Source organism: Sturnus vulgaris, chromosome 14, assembly GCF_052056855.1.
Source record: "Sturnus vulgaris isolate bStuVul1 chromosome 14, bStuVul1.hap1, whole genome shotgun sequence".
Taxonomy (NCBI): Eukaryota; Metazoa; Chordata; class Aves; order Passeriformes; family Sturnidae; genus Sturnus; species Sturnus vulgaris.
The window spans coordinates 9,088,313-9,108,215 of NC_142256.1; the positions used below are offsets into that span (position 1 = coordinate 9,088,313).

At 39.6% G+C, this 19,903-nt stretch overlaps 1 protein-coding gene across 1 annotated transcript in view; it reads left to right on the top strand.

Annotated features, from left to right (window-relative positions):
• The first annotated feature begins 13,359 nt into the window (after window positions 1-13,359).
• CHM (CHM Rab escort protein) overlaps window positions 13,360-19,903 on the top strand; it is a 49,958-nt gene continuing 43,414 nt past the window's right edge. Inside the window, exon 1 of the mRNA XM_014888312.2 lies at window positions 13,360-13,456. Coding sequence (XP_014743798.2) covers window positions 13,408-13,456 — 49 coding nt within the window. The 5' untranslated portion in view covers window positions 13,360-13,407. The remainder of the gene's footprint in view (window positions 13,457-19,903) is intronic.

Here is a 19,903-nt window from a genome sequence, read left to right on the forward strand (position 1 = left end):
CTTTCTTGGAAGTCACACTAATGTGACATAGCTTTGTGCTGCTGTTCATTGTGTACCTGCAACAGAAATAGGAAATTGAGGAGATGTTGCAAACACAGGAATCAAAAACTAAAGGAGTAGAACAGGAGGAACATAATAAATGGAAGGGAGTATAGAGCAAATAAGCATGAAGCAAACTGTGCCAGAAGGAGAGCTGGTTTCTAAATGACTCCAGGTATTATAAATGGGGTGACCAGTTGGGTTATATGAGTAAAACCCACTGAGCAACAACAGTTACAGATGACCAAACAAATCTGGGGTTCTTGATGAATGCTGTTTTTTCCAAGACACACATGGTCATCCTTAACTTTTCTGTACCTGACATCATCTTCAAAAAGAAAAATGAAAAACCTAATGTTTAGAGCTTACCTCACTAGAGTTCTTCATCCACAAAGCAGTTTTTAATTTTATTCTTAAATTTTTCATACTAACAATGGGCATCATGATATTTAAACTAAATGAAAACAGTTCAGACTTATTTTATTCTTTCCAGTGCAAGTCTCACACGCTGCTTCTGACTGATCCCTGACTGCTTTGCACAGATTTGGGTGAGTGGTCTCTGGACCAACTGTGTGCACCCAGCGTTTGTCCCCATGGCTTTCCCTGGACCCAGGGCACTGTGGCAGGTTTGGGACAGCCTGTGTGGGCAGGACTGGTGGCTGCTCGCTGGCAGAGTTGCACATTTCATCCTCTGAGCTCCAGCCCAGGTGAGCCAGTGCCTCAAGGCTCCCTCCGTGCCCTGAGTGTGACTTGGGGCCTCCTCCTGGGCCAGCCCTAGACAGACACAGCCCTTGAGAGAAGTTCTGCACTTCACAGAACCTGCCCTGAGCTCCCAGCTCGAATTCTATGTGAGGCATGAAGGATGTGATCATTTACTACAGAGCCTGAGATAACTACAGCACAAACATACTCTCTCAAACAAGGTCCCATCCACTTTTCCTATTCATCAAAATGTCACTTGTGTTATCACTGGAGAGACGTGACCTGCCACGTTTGGCACTATCACTTTCTGTCTAACAGATGTGTGAATACCTTTTCTGAAAGCCAGCAGCACATTTGTCACACAAAAATGTGACTGGTACTTTTAAACTTGTTCCAATGAAATCCAGAAATAAAAGATGCAGTCATTGCAAATGCTCCCCCACGTTAATCTGGATTTTGTTTGAGGGGAGAGAGCAGCAAAAGGACCAGGACCTCAGTGGAACAAGGCTGTTTCACACGAGACACAATCATCATTAAGGTTCAATATTGTTTGCATCTTTTCTTCTTCAGGAAAAAGAACTTAATACTATTAGATGTGTATTGAAGTTGAACACACTTCATAGCAAAGCACTGTGGACACAATTCCATGTACTTCAATATATTCAGTGAGTCATCAGAGCCAAATGCTTGTTACTGCTCCCAGAGGAACAAGGTCAACCTCATCTCTCCACATTTGCAGGTCAGTTAAAGAAAGCAAAAGTTTTCCTGTGCTGTCTGTCTGAGCATCTCAGCCCTAATCTGAAGGCACCACCATCTAGTGGGATAAGAAGGTATTTAATTTTCTTTACATTTTTTTGGTATTTTTAAACATGGACATCACATCCTACTTCAAGTAACAAAAAAAAGTTTCTGGGATTTTTTTTTTTAATTTATACATAAAAGGCTCATGTGGCCCTTCCATTAATTCTCATTTCTGCTTTAACTGCAAAGCATTTTCCAATAAAAATCTTAGGAGTCGTTTCCTTGAAAATAGGTTTTCATAAACAGAATTTTATCAATGAGAAAACAATTTATAGCTATCCAGACTCAGTGGAAATGTAATTGATTTATTGACTAAATATTTCCAGTATTTTATTGAATCTACTTTGTGGAAATCCAATTGGCAGAATTATTAATATTGTGAAAGTAATCATCTTGAGCTCATCTTTAAAACCAATATGTATTTTAGGCAGTAAAGATGTTTTCCACAGAGTCATTAACTGCACAGCTTTTGGTTGTAAGCAGCCCGACCATTAAGTCCCATCTAAAATAAATTCCCAAGCTGAATGCAAAGCATTCCTTTTACCTCTAAGAGTGACCATTTATTGTACTTTGCTGATATCCTGACTGCTACCTGCTCTTACTTGGTTTTCCTTTCATGCATTTCCAGGTGGGCAGGGATTTTCTGTGGGGGAGGGAGAGGCATCAGGGTGAGCAGTGTGTGTTCCTTTGGTTGGTTTGTACCACAGAACGTGTGCATCTGCAGCTGTTATCCTAAGATGCCTCCTTGTGTTCAGGTCTCATTGATCTTGTTACAGCATTTCACACACACAGGGATAATTGATTTACATCATTCAGGAGTCCAGATCTTTTATAAGCATGAGAGTAAATATTGAGGAATTACCATATTTTAAAATTCTATAGATACTTTGATTTTTTTTACTATCTAAACCAGTAATTAAATAATAAAGATTTAAATACTTCATTACACAGATAATATTTTAGTATTCATTATGTGGGCCTGCTTCTGTTTCCATGGAAGTGAGTGGTAATTTTACCTTGGATACTACTAGACATTTCAATGTCTTACAGTCTCCAAATTATAGAAACCTTATTCACACAAATGGAGATCAATGGGTATTTTTCATTGAACATCAATTTTATGATACTGTCTTTTCAAACATTACATTTCTTCTGAAATCCATAAGGTAATAGAAATCTGCTGCCAGTTCCTACTGAAATTTTTCTGAGGAAAAATCAGTGGAACTGGTTCAAACTGGTTGAGGTAGTAAATGCCATTTTGACCCTTTGATCCCTAAACCATATGCCTGGGAAGGTTTGAATTTCACTTAGAATGCAAATTTAAAAATAGGCAAGAACTTTCATTTGGGATTCTGTTTGGAGCTGATGAAGTCCAGGATGTTCTACCTCACATTCCCTTAGTGGAATAAAAATCCCACCTAAATAAGAGGCTTGGGAGGTCCAGGGAATGAGAAGACAGTCTGGAGAGAACAGAAGGCAGGTGTAGGGAAATTCAGGTCAGTGATCTACACAGACCTTGCAAAAGCCTCTCCTTCAGAATTCTCATCTGTTTTTGGGTCATCCTTTTCACAGCTCTGATGGAGGTTGAAGAAAATATAATGAACCTTTTTTTTTTTTTTTTTTTTTTAGTAAAAGTAAGTATTTCATTCAATTAGCTCCAGGATACTCCATAGTTCTTTATGGGAAGTGGAGAGAAAGGTCCCACTGGGGGCTCATTCTGCTGTTTTACCCCTGTCACAAAGCCTGAGCTGGTGAGGCTGAATCCACAGTAGAACTGAGTCTGTCTGAATCTCAGTCAAAGCAACTCAGAGTGAGATCAGAATCAAATATTTAAGAGCAGGTTTTGTTTTTAACTTGACCAATCTCTGTGTCTCAGTATGTTCTCTGAGCTTTTGGATAAAGTGAAAGAAGAAGTGTCTTTATCTTCAGAAGACATTAATGACTTTATCAACCTTTGTTCCTCTTACTTTCACATCAAGGTTGATGTGACAAACATTGAATAAAATGTAATCTTACATGAACCTGGTTTTATCATACTTTAACTTCATTGACTTTCTGATGGAATTATCAGTGACTTGTGGAGGCATAAGGATGATCAGGCCATGACTTGAAAGCAGAGGTTGGAACACCTGTGATCATAATTATTTAATGCACAACCATCCTGTAGTTTGAGTTTTTAAAAATTATCCTTGCCCATATTTATAATGTTAAAAACCTGATAGTACCCTAGGAAACCATCACTGATCTCTTTCATTAGTATTAGAAATTTTAGAGTATTTTCCATTGTAAACTGAAAGTATTTCTTCATAATTTTTCTAAAGGGATGTCTTACAATTTCATTCCATTATGATTTTAAATATGACAAGATCTTCCCTATTTTTTCCCACAAGGTCTATGAATATAGAATAAAGCAACGTTTAATAGAAACTTTGCAATGTAAATATTTTTTTCCTAAAATGTAAATGTATGACATAGTTTGAATTTTAAAAATTGAACTGAGTGTTCTATTTTAGATAATGGTCTATTTTATGTGATCAATAGAATCGAAGAAAACTGAAGATTTAAAAAAAAAAAGTTTTTGCTTAGAGTGATAGGACTTCAGACACCGATTTTCTTTGCTATTTTAATAATGAATGTTGATTGAACTGTGGTCACTTCAGTGCATAAAATTAACCAGGAACGCTGGGTTTGCTGATATTTTCCATTCATTGAAACTTACTTGAATCCAGCATCTTTCAGTGCAATCCTTTTCCATAGAAAATACATGTTAAAAATTCCAATTCCTGGACACAGAGGGGAAACTTTAAGGTCTGTCTTTTGGCCAGAGGTTTTCCATGGCTGTGCTGCAGCTCATCAATCATCAGTCCATCTGACAATTCCTCTGCCTAAGAGCAGCCACTCAGGAAAATCCTTCCAACAGGCTCCCTTCAGTCCCTCTCCTGGGCAGACAGCTCATCTGGGAGTTTTTACAGCTCCAAATGTGGTTTTTAAGGTATCTTTCTGTGTAGTGGCATGAACGTGCTTCTGTTTATCCCGAGAAAATAGGAAGATACCATAACTTAACCAAACAAAGACAAGTAAAGCTTCCCCTAGAATCCATCTTCCCAATTCCTTTTTAGGGAATTCCTTGTCACTCAGGAAGTCATCTGAAAAGAGGCTGTCAGGAAACTGCCATCTGCAAGGCTGCAGGGAGCAATTGTTTCCACAAGTCACAGTAAGCCTGGTCAGAAACAGGATTTTAGCACTTGGCTCACTGGCTCTCGTGGAAGAGTAAAGGAACAAAATAAAATGAAGTAACACCAAAGGTTAAGTTGTGGAAGATCAAGCCCTGTTTTCCACGGATGCCAGGTATCAGGAATTACAGCTATCACTCCAGCTCTGATGATCCTTCTTGCAAAATGCTTTTCATAGTCATTTCAAAGTCATCAGGGAAATGGGAATTACAAAACTTTTATTTTGCTATGCACAGCATACAGCGTTTGTAGTCTTGATTGCTCATCTCTGGTTTGATGTGATATAAACTCAGGGAAAAGGAAAATGCTTTCACCAACAAATACTGTGGATCTCAACTGTTCATAACTTCCAATACTGATAAACTCACACAATATAGATTTAGTAGTTGAATATACAGAGTTTACTGTAGCAACATTACCAGGGAATCCAGAATTAAACCGCAGCTGGATCAGTATCCATAGTGCTGAAATATCAACAATTATTAGGAACTGTGGAAATCTTTAGGAGCTCAGTGTCTACATACAGTCCCAGTTCATTAATGGACTTTTTGAATTATACCCTCATCTGGATGCATGACCACTTCAATTAATTCACCTACTAATTTGTGTGCAACTATTCCTGTTTAACATCCCTTGTCTGGCTCAAAAGGTCAGATTTAGGTGGCACCTCACTATTTAAAATCTTTTTCTTAGGAGCATTTCAAAGTGCCATCCCACAGTATTTATGTACCTGTTTTTCTGTACAATTTGATTACATTTTATTGGGAAAAAAAAGAATGTATGTAGTACTTCTAGATCTGACTTCTTTTGAAACATTTTTCCACCTTTTAAGAAAATTACAATAGCTTCCATGAAAAGTTCAGACTGAAAAAAGCAAATGAAAAACTCCAAGCACTAAAGCACAAAACAGAAAAGAATTGCACTGACATGTGAAATGTGTTAAAAATTCTTCTTTGAATCAGTCATTTAGACATACAAAGATAATGATGATGATTATGATGACAATAATTATAATCAACTAAAATTTAAATTCATCCATTTTCTTCTATGCAAATACCAATTATATTTCTTTTCTTTAAAATGAATGTGACCATTTTAAGTAGTTATTCTTGCAAATCTTCCTAATAATCTGCCTCAACATTGACAACAGCACAGCATTCTTCTGAAGTGGGGGGGGGAATTCTGTCTCTTCTGGCTTAATGGAAGGGTCGAAATGAGGGTCTTTATATAGAATTCATACTGCCAGTGTGAGGAGCTACAGCTTATTTCTTTATTTACTCCATCAAACAGAGGAGGAAGTGCTGCTCCTTAGGTGCTAAGGAGGAACAGAAAGGGGAGGGCACACTGTGCTCCCTTTAGTTCTGTCTCTGGGTTCTGAGCCATTTCAGGCACCCAGCTGAAATAAAGATAATGGCTCCAAGTCTCCCTGCTCCCCTCAGAGATGCTGTGGTGCAGAATGCCTGAGAGACGTGGTTGGAGTTCTGGGATAACTACTGTGCTCCAGGAGAAGTCACCTTAATGAAGAGCTGTCCTGGGAGTACTGCTTGGATCTGGGATCTGCTAAGCCAACATCTTACCCTGGAAAAGATAATGCTAAGACTAAACAAACAAACAAACAACTTTCTAATGAGTACTGTGCACTATGATTTATTACATTCATACCTAAAATTCTCATTCAGACTACAGGATTTGACCTTTTATTGTTTTCATTTTATGTTTTATCACTCTAAGAACACACAGCCTGGAGAAAATCCTATCAAAGCAATGGGGTTGAAATTCAGATATTTTCCCCCAAAACCAGATTAAAATGCAAACATCTTATAAAAACATAAAATACTTCAATATAGCTGGCCCACATATTGTTTACAGTAGGAACATTCTTTTCCTAGACATATAATATAATTAAAGTTTAATAAGTGCAATGTGGATGTCTTCTTTTCTGCAGAAGAAAAGGCAGCATTTAAATGGAGTGCACTATGTTTGGATTAATGAAAAATGGATGTTAAATCCTGAGTGTCCATCCTCAATTCTCAAAAGCATCACACATACATACAGTCTGGCACCAGTTCACAACTTCTGAAAGAAAAACAAGAGCTATTCTCATTTCTGTGAGCAAGCTGAGTATAATCTCATTTCAAATGCCTTAAAGATTTCAGTGCTATTCACCACTATTGCTACTCTCTGGCTTTAAAATCCTAAAGAGACTATTTTAAACACAAAGCTTGCTTGAACTGTAATGTTGGGAGGGAAATGCTCACTAAGGAGGCCTTTGCTGTATATGAGTTTAGTAAATTCACTTATTAAGAGGCAATTACATATACTCCTGCTTTATAAGCTGATAATTTTCTTTTTTAGCCACAGCTCTTTCACAATTTAAATCTGTCCCCAAATCACCCTGCTGCAGCTGACAGATATTTTCATACATGCCCTTCCAGAGGAAACAGAGGATGAGGGTCTGGCAGCCCCTCCCTGGCTGGGTGTACCCTCGATAATGTTAAATTTCCACCAGTGCAGCAGCAAAGCCCGAACTAAATCTCTGTTCTTAGACAGAGCTGCAAGAGGAGCCCTGACAGACCCAGTGCTGGAACTGAGGCAAATCAGCCTCCCACAGAGATTTTCTCAAAGGAGGAGCAGGGTTTGCTTTATCATTTTTAGTCACCCGTTTCCGTAATTTCAAATGTAGTTGTTGCATTAATTGGATTTTTAGCAGTGTTATCACCAATAGCTTGATTTACCTGACAGTCAGTCCCTGGCTGTTACTCACTCCTAACTTTCAGATTCTCTTGGCTACAGTTTGGTGTTGGAGTCCTTGGTGACACGTGTGTCTTCACAAGAATCCCAGCTGGCAAAAACTCATTTCAGCTGAGCCCTTTATAGTCTTTTGTTTATGGTTTCTCTGGTGAAGTCTAGGCAAAAATACTGCATATGAGACACATCAATTCCTTTACTTTATGGACTACTTTAAACCCTTTTAATTATATGATAATATTTATGGGGAGTTTCCTAAGGGGCCTTTATCAGTTTCAGAACTTAAAGTCTTGGTTTATCCTCTCTTTTCATTTCAGCCAGGTGCCAGTTATGATTTTCAAGACTGGAGAACACTGCTGTTTAAAAAATACTCAATAACCTTGCACTTGTCATTCTTCTCAAACAGGGAAATGCAAAACTTCCAATCCATGGCTGACTGATTTTGTTTCATTTACTGTATCATCATCTCCCAGACTAATTCCTGTTTTTTTCAGTGTTTGTATGGGCACATTTTTAAATATATATATATAAATGAAGTGAAATAAAATAACTGCTCCTATCTCCTGATTAAGGCAATATACATTTCACCTTCAGCTGTAATTATGGTTTGTTAATCAAACAGAAAAGACCAAGATGTTGAGGCTGAACTTTGCATGGCAAAATTTGTGCAGACTCTAATGAAGTAGGAATATACACTAATGGCTGAAGGATCTGTATTCATAAACTGGCAACAAGTCAAAGGAGATGAATAAAAGAAATGCAATATATAAAAGAACGGGAATATTTCCAGAGAAAAGAGATTTATTTCTTACATAAGCTACAGTCTCCAGATGTGCTGGAAAAAGTACAGTTTTCCTAAACTCAGAGAACACAAGTCTTCAAACCTTACTGTGCAATAAAACTACTTTGAGTAATATTGCAAATGAGGTAAGGCAGTGACTGAATGTCATTAGACACACTTGTCCATCTTTTCTTAATCCTCCTTAAATCTTAATAAATTGTAATCCTAATGAATCTTCATTAATTACAGAACTTCATACAGCAGTCTTATATGTCCAGTCTGTTTCTTTTTTTCTGGTGCTTACTGACACTTTCTGAAGTATCATAATTGACCAAGACTTTTACATGCTGGAATAGACAAATAGTGGAAGTGCCAGGACAGAAAGCATTAAACTCTTTGTGGCATCCTGGATTTTGAACCAACCTGAATCTTGGGGCAGCTGCAAAGACTTTCTCCTTCTTCCTGGACACCTGTAGTTTTAGGAAACCCATAAAACTTTTAGGTAATCCTTAATGTAGCTGTAGTGGAACTTTATTCCTGTACTCTGCTAGTTATACTGAGCAGAGCAGCCTTGTCAAACTATGATCCTGGGTTTTTTTCTCCTTGGTGCTCATTTTGTACAAGTTTGACTGCCATGAGAGAATTTTTGCAGATTGTCATTAAGTAAAGATTGAAAAAAAGTAAACTCTTTGCCTTGCATGGTTACAGAAGTCAAGTGACATTTAATTCTCTTTCCAGTCTCTCTAAGCAATCCCATAATTTACACACATCTTAATAATCAAAAGGGCAACTTCAAAATGAGTTTCAGTGCTCCTTAGTAGAGAATGTGGGTTTAATTATTCAGAGTTTTTAAAATATATTCAGGTCACTGATCTACCAAGGCCTGTTATCACAGGAATATTCATACCATCTATGGGAACTGTCTGCATCCGACTGAGGATCTGCAGTATAGGGTCGAATGCCACTAATATCACACAAGTTATATGGGCATGATTGAGGCTGACCAGGGCAAACTGTGGCAGGAAGACAAACTCAGATAATGATAAAAAGAGGAAGTTGCAATAAAGGTTGTCTGAGAGTTTAGCATAAATTTGGAAAGAAATAATTTTTTCCCAAGCACGCCTGACTGTGGCGAGGCTGCTGCTGTGGTTAATGAACAATCAGGGTGGTGCATGCAGGAGTGGGAGCCAATTGTGGAACTGCAGAACTGCAGAGGAGAACCAGGCACAACTGCAGCACCCACAAACACTGCCCTGCTGCCTGAACTAATGAGCCATTTCGTTATCAAATGATAAATCAGGGATAAATCAGGTTATTCACTGCATGTTTCAGGCAGCTAATGGGCCCGATCCTGCTGCTGATCCTTATTCAAACTGGTACTCAAGGAGAATTAAATTCTGTATCCACTGAGGGAACAATAGAATGAATAATGAGATTTCACGTGTGAAATCACTGCAGGATAAAAAGACTACACAACTCACGAAAATTAAAATTAATCATAGTGAATATGAAGCATTTGCTGTTTGTTTTTGGAGGAAGAAGCATTTGATCAAATGGTGGGAGACTAGATCTTGAGATAACTAGAAATTCCATAATTTTAATGCTGAGTCTTCCTAATTTTCTCCTGGACTTCAGTGTTCCTAGCTGGGAAAAAAAAAAAACAACACTTCCAGAGCTTATGAGATTTTGCTCAGATTACTGTACTTCTGAAAAGCATTTTGATAGAGTTAGATATTAACTATACAAACTTTAAAGTAACGAGGGTAGTTCCGTGGACTTGTGAAAATCGCAAATAAAAGTCCTAAAGTAAAACACCATGTTTTTATGAGAGATGTTTTGGTTTAGATCAAAGCTGGAAAAGCTGCTCACAGAAAAAAGTATTTAAAACTGCTAAAAGTGGGATCTTAAAATTATCTTTGTGTGCCTTTTTGAACTGCTATTGCTAAAAATTCTGTATAAATCCTCTGCAATATGTAGGATTACATATGTAGGAATTATTTCATAAAACATTGGGAAAGATTTATTTAATCCAAATGTTTAAAAAGTTACATTCAGTTTTTCAGTATGCATTTCGGAATGCATTTTGGAAATCCTAATTGATGAGACCTAGTTTAACAAAATATAGGGAAATTCAGTAATCAGGGCACAGGATGTGCAGTTTAATTACATTGGTGTGCATTTCTATTTGTTTCTAATGTAGAGGATCTATTGGTAAAATGAATGCCCATTTTGTGGTCTGTTATGCAGAAAATGTTTAATCCAGTGTTTGATTTACTCTGTTAAATCTTCTTTATTGAATGTGCTTATTCATCCGTGCAGAATTGGGTATGCTGCTTTCTGTTAATATGACATTGCAATTAAATAGCTAAAGAGAAAAACATGGCAAGATATTTTCTCAAGGTCCATGAAATTCTCATAAAAATTATTCATACTTACATATTTCACTTCTACATTTGCTGATACTAAAACTGCAAACTACTGAGAAATATTTTGGTGTTGTGTGGGACTGACAAACCTTGCAGTTAAAGATCCTGAATAATCATTTTTGTCAAATAAAAAGTATTAAGGAGGATTTCTGGTCCAGTGGATAATGACTGTCATCACGAAATAGGATTGCACTGATTGCATCTTATGAATGAAGCAAACAGGAACTCACAGCACCAAACAACAGCATTTTGTGGTGGGATAAATACTTAAGCACTTGAGAAACAGGGAGACATTGACAGTGAAATAGCTCTGCTCCAGTGCAGTCCTAGAATTATATTAAACAGTAACAAAAGGATTTCGTGATGATGTTAGACTTTCCTGAGTGTGCCTTCCCTCAGCAGGAAAAGGATGTGCAAGGGCAGTTTGTCTTATCTCATCTGACCAATATAGTGATGCTTTGTTCTTCAGCACACAACATTTAGGCCAGGGATGATCCAGCATTGTGAGAATTCTGCAGCTATATTTCTTTTACATGTTAAAAAGTAGAAATGACAGCTCCGTCCATGGAATTGCATGGGAGCTGCACGATGGAAGTTTTAATCAAACTCTCTATGGGACAGTTGGAAATACAAACATAAGAGCATAAGACTTGATCTTACCCCTTTTCTGTCTGAATTCTTAACTCCTAATTTTCTCTGTAACGTGTTTATCAGTGCAGTAAGCAAGTGCTGATGTTTAAATCTCTATTTTTTTGTTCTTGCATGGTTGGCTGTTTCCTGCCAGACTGTTTTCTGTGCTGCACTCTGCTCCAGCACGTCTGGCAGTACCACAGGGGTAACCTGGCCTCTGGTTTCCATTAGTCACTTTTTACTATTTTCACTATTCTTTTGCTACGTGAACAAGGAGCTTGTAATAAGGTGTTAACAGGCTGCTAGCTGGTTTATTGTTATTATTGATTCAAGGTGCTAAGACTTTAATATAATCATACACAATGAATAATATTAAGAGATTAGTTTAAAGCCATATAAGCCGTTAAATGCAAAATAAAAAGAAAAACTTTCCAGAAATTTCCAGCATATTCTGGCACAGGTGTTCTGTGCTGGGTTATTTTGCCTGCATTGCTGGATCTGGCTTTTTCAAGTCTGTGGTTTTAGTCCTGCTGTTCTTACATTCGGATTGATGTTATGGGAGGGGCAACTCTGAAGCAGAAGATTCTGGATTTTATCACTAATTCCACCTTCTTTTCTTTGGAACGTGAAGAGCCTGAGCAAGACTAAAGTGTGGCTTTGGGCTTCAGAGGGAAAGAAAGAGTTAATGAGTGAGTTGACAAAAATAGAAAGGGTTTTGCATGCAGAGAATGTAGTACAGTCAAACATCTATCTGTTAATTAACAAGAAAGAACATAAAATTAATAACTGATAAACTTTCTAACTAACACTAATGAATTTATTTTTATATCTGTGTTCAACGTGCTGGCTAAAGTAAAAAATACTGCAATTGGGGGTAAGGGAACTTTTTTAAAATAACGATGAAAGTATTTTCTTGAATATATTAGTAAGGAGCAACGAGCAACAAGATTGAAAAAACAACAGAAATTGTTTTGGAAACTGTGAATATTCAGGGGAAATAACAAAAGGGAAATTCGTTGTTTCTGAGAAAATCCAAGAAACCTCAGTGGACTTCACAGAACCACAGGATGGTTTGTGTTGGAAGGACCTTAAAGCCCATCTAGTGCCACCCCTGCCACGGCAGGGACACCTTCACTGTCCCAGGCTGCTCCAATCCCAATGTCCAACCTGGCCTGGGACACTGCCAGGGATCCAGGGGCAGCCACAGCTGCTCTGGGCACCCTGTGCCAGGGCCTCACCTCTCTCACAGGGAATAATTTAATAATTTCTTCCTCAAATCGACCCGTAAGTCATACAAAACCACGCGTGCTTGCATTGAAGCGATTTGAGTTTGGCTCAGTAGGTGGAATGCCGCCATGTAACCGTAGTTAGGAAGCTTATTGATGGAGATAGGTGCTTGTGAACATATCATCTAGAACACAGAACATATCTACAACGTATCTGTGAACATAGAACATATCTATATATGTTCCCTGCTGCATCCCGCAGCATTCCTGCACGGCTGCTCAGGGATGTTCTGGGATGAGCAGGAAAGCAGAGGGGTGAGGGATGCTGAGGCCCGGGGGCTGGCGGGTTGAAAGGGGACGGACCCGCGACACCACCGGGCTGTCCCCGAGCGCTGCCATCCCTCAGAGGGGGCCGTTCCTCCCTCTCATAACTCTCGTCTCCCTCAGGCAGGACCGCGGCTCCCTCCCATAGTTGTCCCTCAGGCGGGGCCGCCGCTCCCCTCCCTCCCTCCCCGAGCGCTCCTTTCCCTCAGGCGGGGCCGCTCCCTCCCATAACTCTGGTCTCGTCTCCCTCAGGCGGGACCGGCGCTCCCCTCTCTCCCTTCCATAGCTCTCCTGTCCCTCAGGCGGGGCCATCCATCCCTCCCCGAGCGCTCCTGTCCCTCAGGCGGGGCCGTCCCTCTCTCCCCGAGCGCTCCTGTCCCTCAGGCGGGGCCGTCCCTCTCTCCCCGAGCGCTCCTTTCCCGTCCCCTCCCGCCGGAACCCCCACAGCCGCTCCCGCCCTTTCCGCCGGCGGCGCGCGCGTGACGGCGCCTCCCAAGATGGCGGACAACCTGCCCACAGAGTTCGATGTGGTGGTGGTGGGCACCGGTACGGGCCGGGACGGGCACGGGGGGCAGCGCCGGCCCTGCCAGGGCCCAAGCTCGAAGGGGCGGCGGGGGGACGCGGGTCCCCGGCTGAGGGGCGGCAGCGGCGTCTGGGGAGGGCGGGCAGGGTCTGGAGTGGCTGCTGAGGTACCTGCGGGGATGTCTCCGTGACACCGGCGGGGACATTTCCCCGGCGTCCCGGGCACTCGCAGCCCGCTGTAGGGCTCACACTGAAATGGCCACATTTGCTTAGAAATGCAGCTGTAGGGCTGCTGCGGACACGGAAATGGCCACATTAGCTCAGAAATGCTGTTGTCACGGAGGACCGTGTGCGGCCGGCTCTGAGAGGGATTTGCCAGGACCCGGCCCTGTGACAGCCACAAACCTGTCCCTACACCTGAGATCGGGGGCTCCTTTGGTGCCTCGGAAAGCCTTGTCTGACCGACGCTGCCTCCCTTGCCAGCCCTTATTCCTGAACTGCCGTCCTGCTGGTCAGGTTTGCGTTTGTGCAAGGAAAATATCTCTGAAGAGCTGGACTTTAATCTCTTTACAGTATATGTGCTATAGGCTGATAATATATTTTTTATCATGTCCTGCAATACAAGCAGTGTTAAATCTTCGAAGTCGTTCTTCTAATCTCCATGCCTGCTATATAAATAACACAAAACTTTTCGAGTTTTTCCCATTAAAGCACATTTCTCTATGAATGATTGCATATACCAGCACTTAATTCTAACCTTTCTGCATCCTGTATAAATTCATCCTGTTCAGGTGAATAGTGATGGAGATCTGGAGTGTCTCACTGTAACTTACCTCTAACTACAAGAAATATTTTAAAATACTCCTTCAGAACTAAGATTCTTGGTACTTGCGTATCAAAATAATCTTGAAGCATTGGAATAGATTTCTGTTTGTAGAATCCGGTGACAGTGACCTGGTTCATACTGGTCTTGATAAACCTCCCACCTTAAATTCAGCATTGAACTCTAGACTTAAAATGCATCACTGTTTATAGGTCCCAGATTTACAGTCAGATTTTGTTTGCCTTTGTAAAGAGCTCAGGGTGTTGTTTGGAGCACAAATGGGAAGGCACTTCTGAATGTTCCTGTTTTCCATATGAAATTAGTAACTCTGTTTTTGGAGTTCACTTTCAAATTATGTCTGTGGGATTTAAGGTTTCTAGCAATTCGGAATAGAATGAATGAGTTTGTTAAAGAAATTGCTGATTTCAGTGTTCAGCAGAGAAAAGCAATCCCCATGCAGTGTATGTAGAATTGTTTAAAAGATTCTTGATTCATATCTGGAGTTTTTGAGTCATTATAAAACCATACTGCCCCCGTTGTTTTGACCAAAACTCTGCTAACAATGCAAAATTTAAGTTCTTGAGCAAATTAAGAGATCTCTTCCGTGTCCTAACCCTGTTCTGTGGAGTGTTATGCAGTAATGAATCTGACATTTTTGTATGTGCTCAGATTTGAGAACATTTTGAGTGTGTGAGAAGGTTGCTTAATAATGAGAAGCTGAAGTATCAAACTGTTAGGGTGAAATATTAAACATTGTGTAACTTTTGGGGATGAGCCATTATTTTCTGCCATGAGGTAAATAGTGTTCATGCAGGCAATGCAGAAACTCAGAGTTTTATGAAAATGACATTATTGTTAAGCTATTTGCTATTCTAGCCACGAAGGGAACAAGGACTACCTGTGCCAGAGAGAGCAGGTCATGTGCAGCCATCAAACCAAATCTTCCCTGCTTTGGAGTGAGGTGTGATACTGGAGCTTTGATGTTGCAGGAGGGAAATTCTCTGAGCTAAATTCTCTGAAATATTGCTGTATTTGGGGGTGTTGAATTATATTCAGGGATGCCTTTTTGCCCACCTGTAGAGAGTACTGCTACAACTGATTCCAAGATTTTCAGAGTTCTGCACTTTAGGAGTTGTTTTATCTTTGCATTCCTTTTTATTAAAAACATACATATGAGGTGATTAACACTGGTGATTGACTGAAGGTTTTTCAATCTGTATTAAATTTCTCAGTATGGAAGATTGTTCAGAGTAGAACTTTCATCTGTCTTCTCTTTGGGAAGTGACTCCTGAGGGAATATTTTAGCCTAGTCAAGTCTAGTTTCTAATGCTGTCACCAGTGCTGAGTGTACCTGTGAATAGCTAATTGTCATACCATAATAACTAGAATGTTTGTGGTTAATGGTGTTTTTAATGTATAGTAGTAATTGTATTAATTTCTGCATGTGTGTGGCCTTTTCCTGGTGCATCTATTAAATTTAGTAATTAGACTGAGTGGTAACATAAGATTTGAATTTGTTTTTACTTCAGGCTCATTTAACTGTTGCCCTGTAGTAAGCTTAGTGCAAATAGAACCTCAACTAAATTTTAGTCATCAGTGCTTCAGTTAATGTCTAGGTTCAATTAATTCAGCAGTATTGCTACAGGAAAAGGAAAATTTCTTTTAGAAGCAACTCCTTTTCCTTAACTCAGATATTTTCTTGCATGAGAAAGTTTAGAGCAAGGTGGATGTGGGTACAAAAATACTCATCCTGGTGGGTACAGGAGCTGAAGTTTCATTACCATCATGGAATTTCCACCCATAGTTCTAAAGAAAAGTGGATTATCTCATGACATGAAACTGGTGAGTGTATCTTGAGGTTTTTCATGTCCAACACAATGTGAGAGTGAAAGCTGTTGTGATGTTGTTTTGCTCTACTTCCTTTTTTGTTGCAGCCTTGAAGTCACTCTCCCCTCCCTGTCTCCTTCAGTCTCTCACATCGCAGCTTTCCTGCTTTTTGAACACAGTTCTGTGCTGGAGTTATCCATCAGCCAGGCAGCAGTGGGTTTGTTAGATGGTTCTTGGCCAAAGCAGTTATTATCCAGGATCATCAGTCCTCAGAGCAGGTTGCTTTTTGGGAAAGGCTCTTCTCTGTGATTTTTATTGGTCTAACAGCAGAACTGGGCATGAGTGGCAGACCTTTTGTCTTCAGGCAGTTGTCAAATAGGAAAATTCATAGGCAAAACATTCAGCAGTGTTGAGTTTAGGGCAGAAAACTCTGTAAGTGCCAAGATTTGCAACTTTGTGTCTGTGCAGAGTGGTGTGGATACAGGTGCAGGGTCATGTTTACCTTGGAATTTCTTCATGAATTAGATTGTATTCAGTCTTGACTTCTTGTCTCTGGCACTCCCCAAGACCTGCATTAACTACTGGGAAAGTTATAAAGGATATGGCTCTTTTGAAAGGTGTTGTATTCACAAGTTTGTCTGCCAGTAATTCTAATTTTTTTCTAAAAAGGAGTTATTCTTTATAAAAGCAGTCACAGTAAATATTCTAGTTCTATGCAATTTTCTTTCCATTCTGGTTTTCAGTGGTTATAAATAACACATGAAATGACTTTCAAGGTAGAAAGCAGGAATCCATTTTGAAATATTCTATAAAATAAAGAGTGATTTATGGTTTCATATGATTTTGGCTGAAAGCACTCGGGCTTTGCCAGGTCATCAAAGTCCTGTCAGGAGAATCTATTATTTATTGTTCGATATGCTGGGAGTGGTGTAAGTACTTTATGTTTATCTTATGTAAGTGTAGAGTGTTAGGAAAAATCACTTCCAGATACTAACAGTTTTGAAAGTATACCTTACAAAACTAACCCAAATATTACAGATATGAATTTTAAAGTAAACACTGAAGATTGGTATAAAAAAAAATAATTCCTAATGGTTTTATTGTTGCAGGATATTTTTAGAATGTGACGAAAATATTTTCTAATACACCTTTCGGGCTGATATTTTGGTTACATTATCTTATGTAACTGTACAGTCTTCAGTTTATATCAGCAGCTATTCAGAGCTGATGAAAGCTCAATGGAAAACCAGCTGAAGATGGATATTTCTTGACGTCAGTGGTCATTGTGGACTAACGCAGTGATACTGACTTGTAATGTTGATGTCTGGAAGAAGGAAATAGACCCACGTTTTTATAATCATTTGTAGATAAGTCATTGCCTGTCCATTTAAATGTCAAACAAAATGAGCACTGACTCATAATCCTGTCCCGTGTCCTCTCTGTGTGTGTCCCCTTTCGTTTTTTCAGTATTCTCCACGTGTAAATGTACCTTTATCTTCTTTAAAGATATTTTTTAACCTGACTAAAATGAAGGGGTTGTGTTCTGGCCTGGCTTGCAGTCTGGATTTTGGGGGGTAGCAGAGGTGCTCTGGTAGCTGCCTGGGAGGTTTAGGCTCCTGCTGGTACCTCAGGCAGATTTCTTTCCCAGATACTGTGCAATGTCCCTGGCTGCTCTTGTGGGAAAGCTCATTGTTCTGTGAACCCTTTGTTGTCCTTCTCAGCCTGTTTGTGTTCTGCAGCTTTTCCAGATTATATTGCTGATCTTACAGAATCACAGCCTGTAGGACTCCTGTGACTCTACTTTGAAAAATACAGAGCAGGTGATCTGCATATCAAGGTGAAAAACTCCTTTAGAAAAAGGCTTAGTAAGGTACTTTGAAATTCCAGTCTGAATGAGGAGCAGTGGAACCAGGTTTGTGTATCCCAGTAGGAAATGTTGTTCCACTGCCTGGGGAGTGGCAGAGAGCTGCAGGTTCAGTCCTGCAGGAGCTGCTCTCTGGGGCTCTGCCAGAGCACCCTGTGACAGCCCCTGCTTTACCAAGGAGCTACCCGGAGCTGCTAATGCAGGAGGAGAAACTCCCTGCAAATCCTCTGGGAAATGTTTAAAAATGTATAAGGTGCAAGGAGAGCAAGCTCTTTTCCCTTGGGGAAGCAGAAAAGGAAGTGGAAGTATTAGAAGACTCAAGTGAAAATAAAACTCAGTGTGTGTCTTGCTATACAGATCTTTTAATTCAAGCACTTTGCTTTATGTATTGCTTTAAACCAAAGATCAGACTCAGAGCTGTAGTATGTTCAGAGAACACTGCTGGTGTGATTATGGTTTTTAGTAAGAAGTTACATTTTTATTTCAAGCCTAAGTGCTTGTGTTCCTTTTCTAGATAATGTTAATTTATACCAACTATGAGATTGAATGGTTTTCATTGCCAGGTTCCTCTGATGAGACACAGATAACTGCATGCATTTACAGAAGAAGAAACTTTTGACTCGTGACTTCTTTCTTGACCAATAACATTTTCTTACGTGTCTTAGTGGGTTGGCATTTCTATGGCATACTCTGTAATGCAGAAGTATTTTCTGATTCTGCTCTGTAATATGAGCAAATATTAAAATGAATCAATTCTAATAATCTTCAACTTAAGATATTACATACAAGAATTATTTTAATTTGCAGTTAAATTATGAAACACTTTTAAAATTTCATATATACCAAAAACACACCATGAATATTTTGTAGTGAGCTCCTCCAGAGTCAACTGCTCTTCTCTACTTAGAAGTTCAGATGCAAACAAAATATATTGCAGCTGGTCAACTCTCTCACTCCAGAAGATTGTTTTGAAATTGTCTATGTTCCAACTGTTTAATATATTTTCCTTCAACATTTTATATTAGGAAAAAGCCACTTGTAATTTATTTAGTAGATGGAGTGAATCACATTAAACATTTAAGCCTTTTCAAGATGGATCTGGTGTAATTCAGTAAAAACTTATCATCTGGATGACTGCAAAACAGTTTGCAATGAGCAGCTCAGGAACCAAGATTCTCACACAGATACGAATGTGTTTGGTTTAGAAATTGCTCAGGGCAGTGACTGCATCCTTTTCAAGGCACTGCAAGAGCAGCAAGTACAGCAGGAGACACAGTGTGTAAGCCTAAAATTAATTTTTGATCACATAGAGGTGAATTATAAGTTATCATTATTTGGTAAGACTTCAGAATTTAATTGACTTTTAAAACTGAAGAAAAAAAAGTTTTCCACCTTAGCAATTATCTCAAACTTTAATTTTGTTGTATTGGAACTAAAAATAGAATCGGTTTTTGGATAACTAAATAATCTGTAGCTAATTCCTCTGTTTCTTTTTTACTTCTAAAACACCATTCTTGAAAATGAGAGCATGGCTGATTTTGTTTCACAGAGAAGCTCCAAAAATTCACGTCATGGAGATTATTTTGGTCAGAGGTTACTGGAAACAAGCAGATGCAGACTTCAAGGTCAGCTTGCAGAGCCACCTCTTTGAGATTTATTGAGATGAATCTGCCTGTTGTGTATCCAAGAAGGCTGGGGTGGGGACAGTGCTGTGGCAGTGGCAGTAGAGGGGACAGTGCAGATAAACCTCACTGTCACCACAGACTGTCCTGAGCCTGCTGCTCGTGCTGCCTGCTGGGCACCCTCCTGCCCTGCAGTCTCTCCCAGCACAGAAACATTGGTACAAACCTCGGTTTCTTCTGAGTGCTGAAGTGGCCGTGCCATCAGGTTTGTTAGTTTAATTAGCTCTAATTATTGGTACAATTCAGTGTGCCACTTTGTTTCTTTGCAGAGGGAA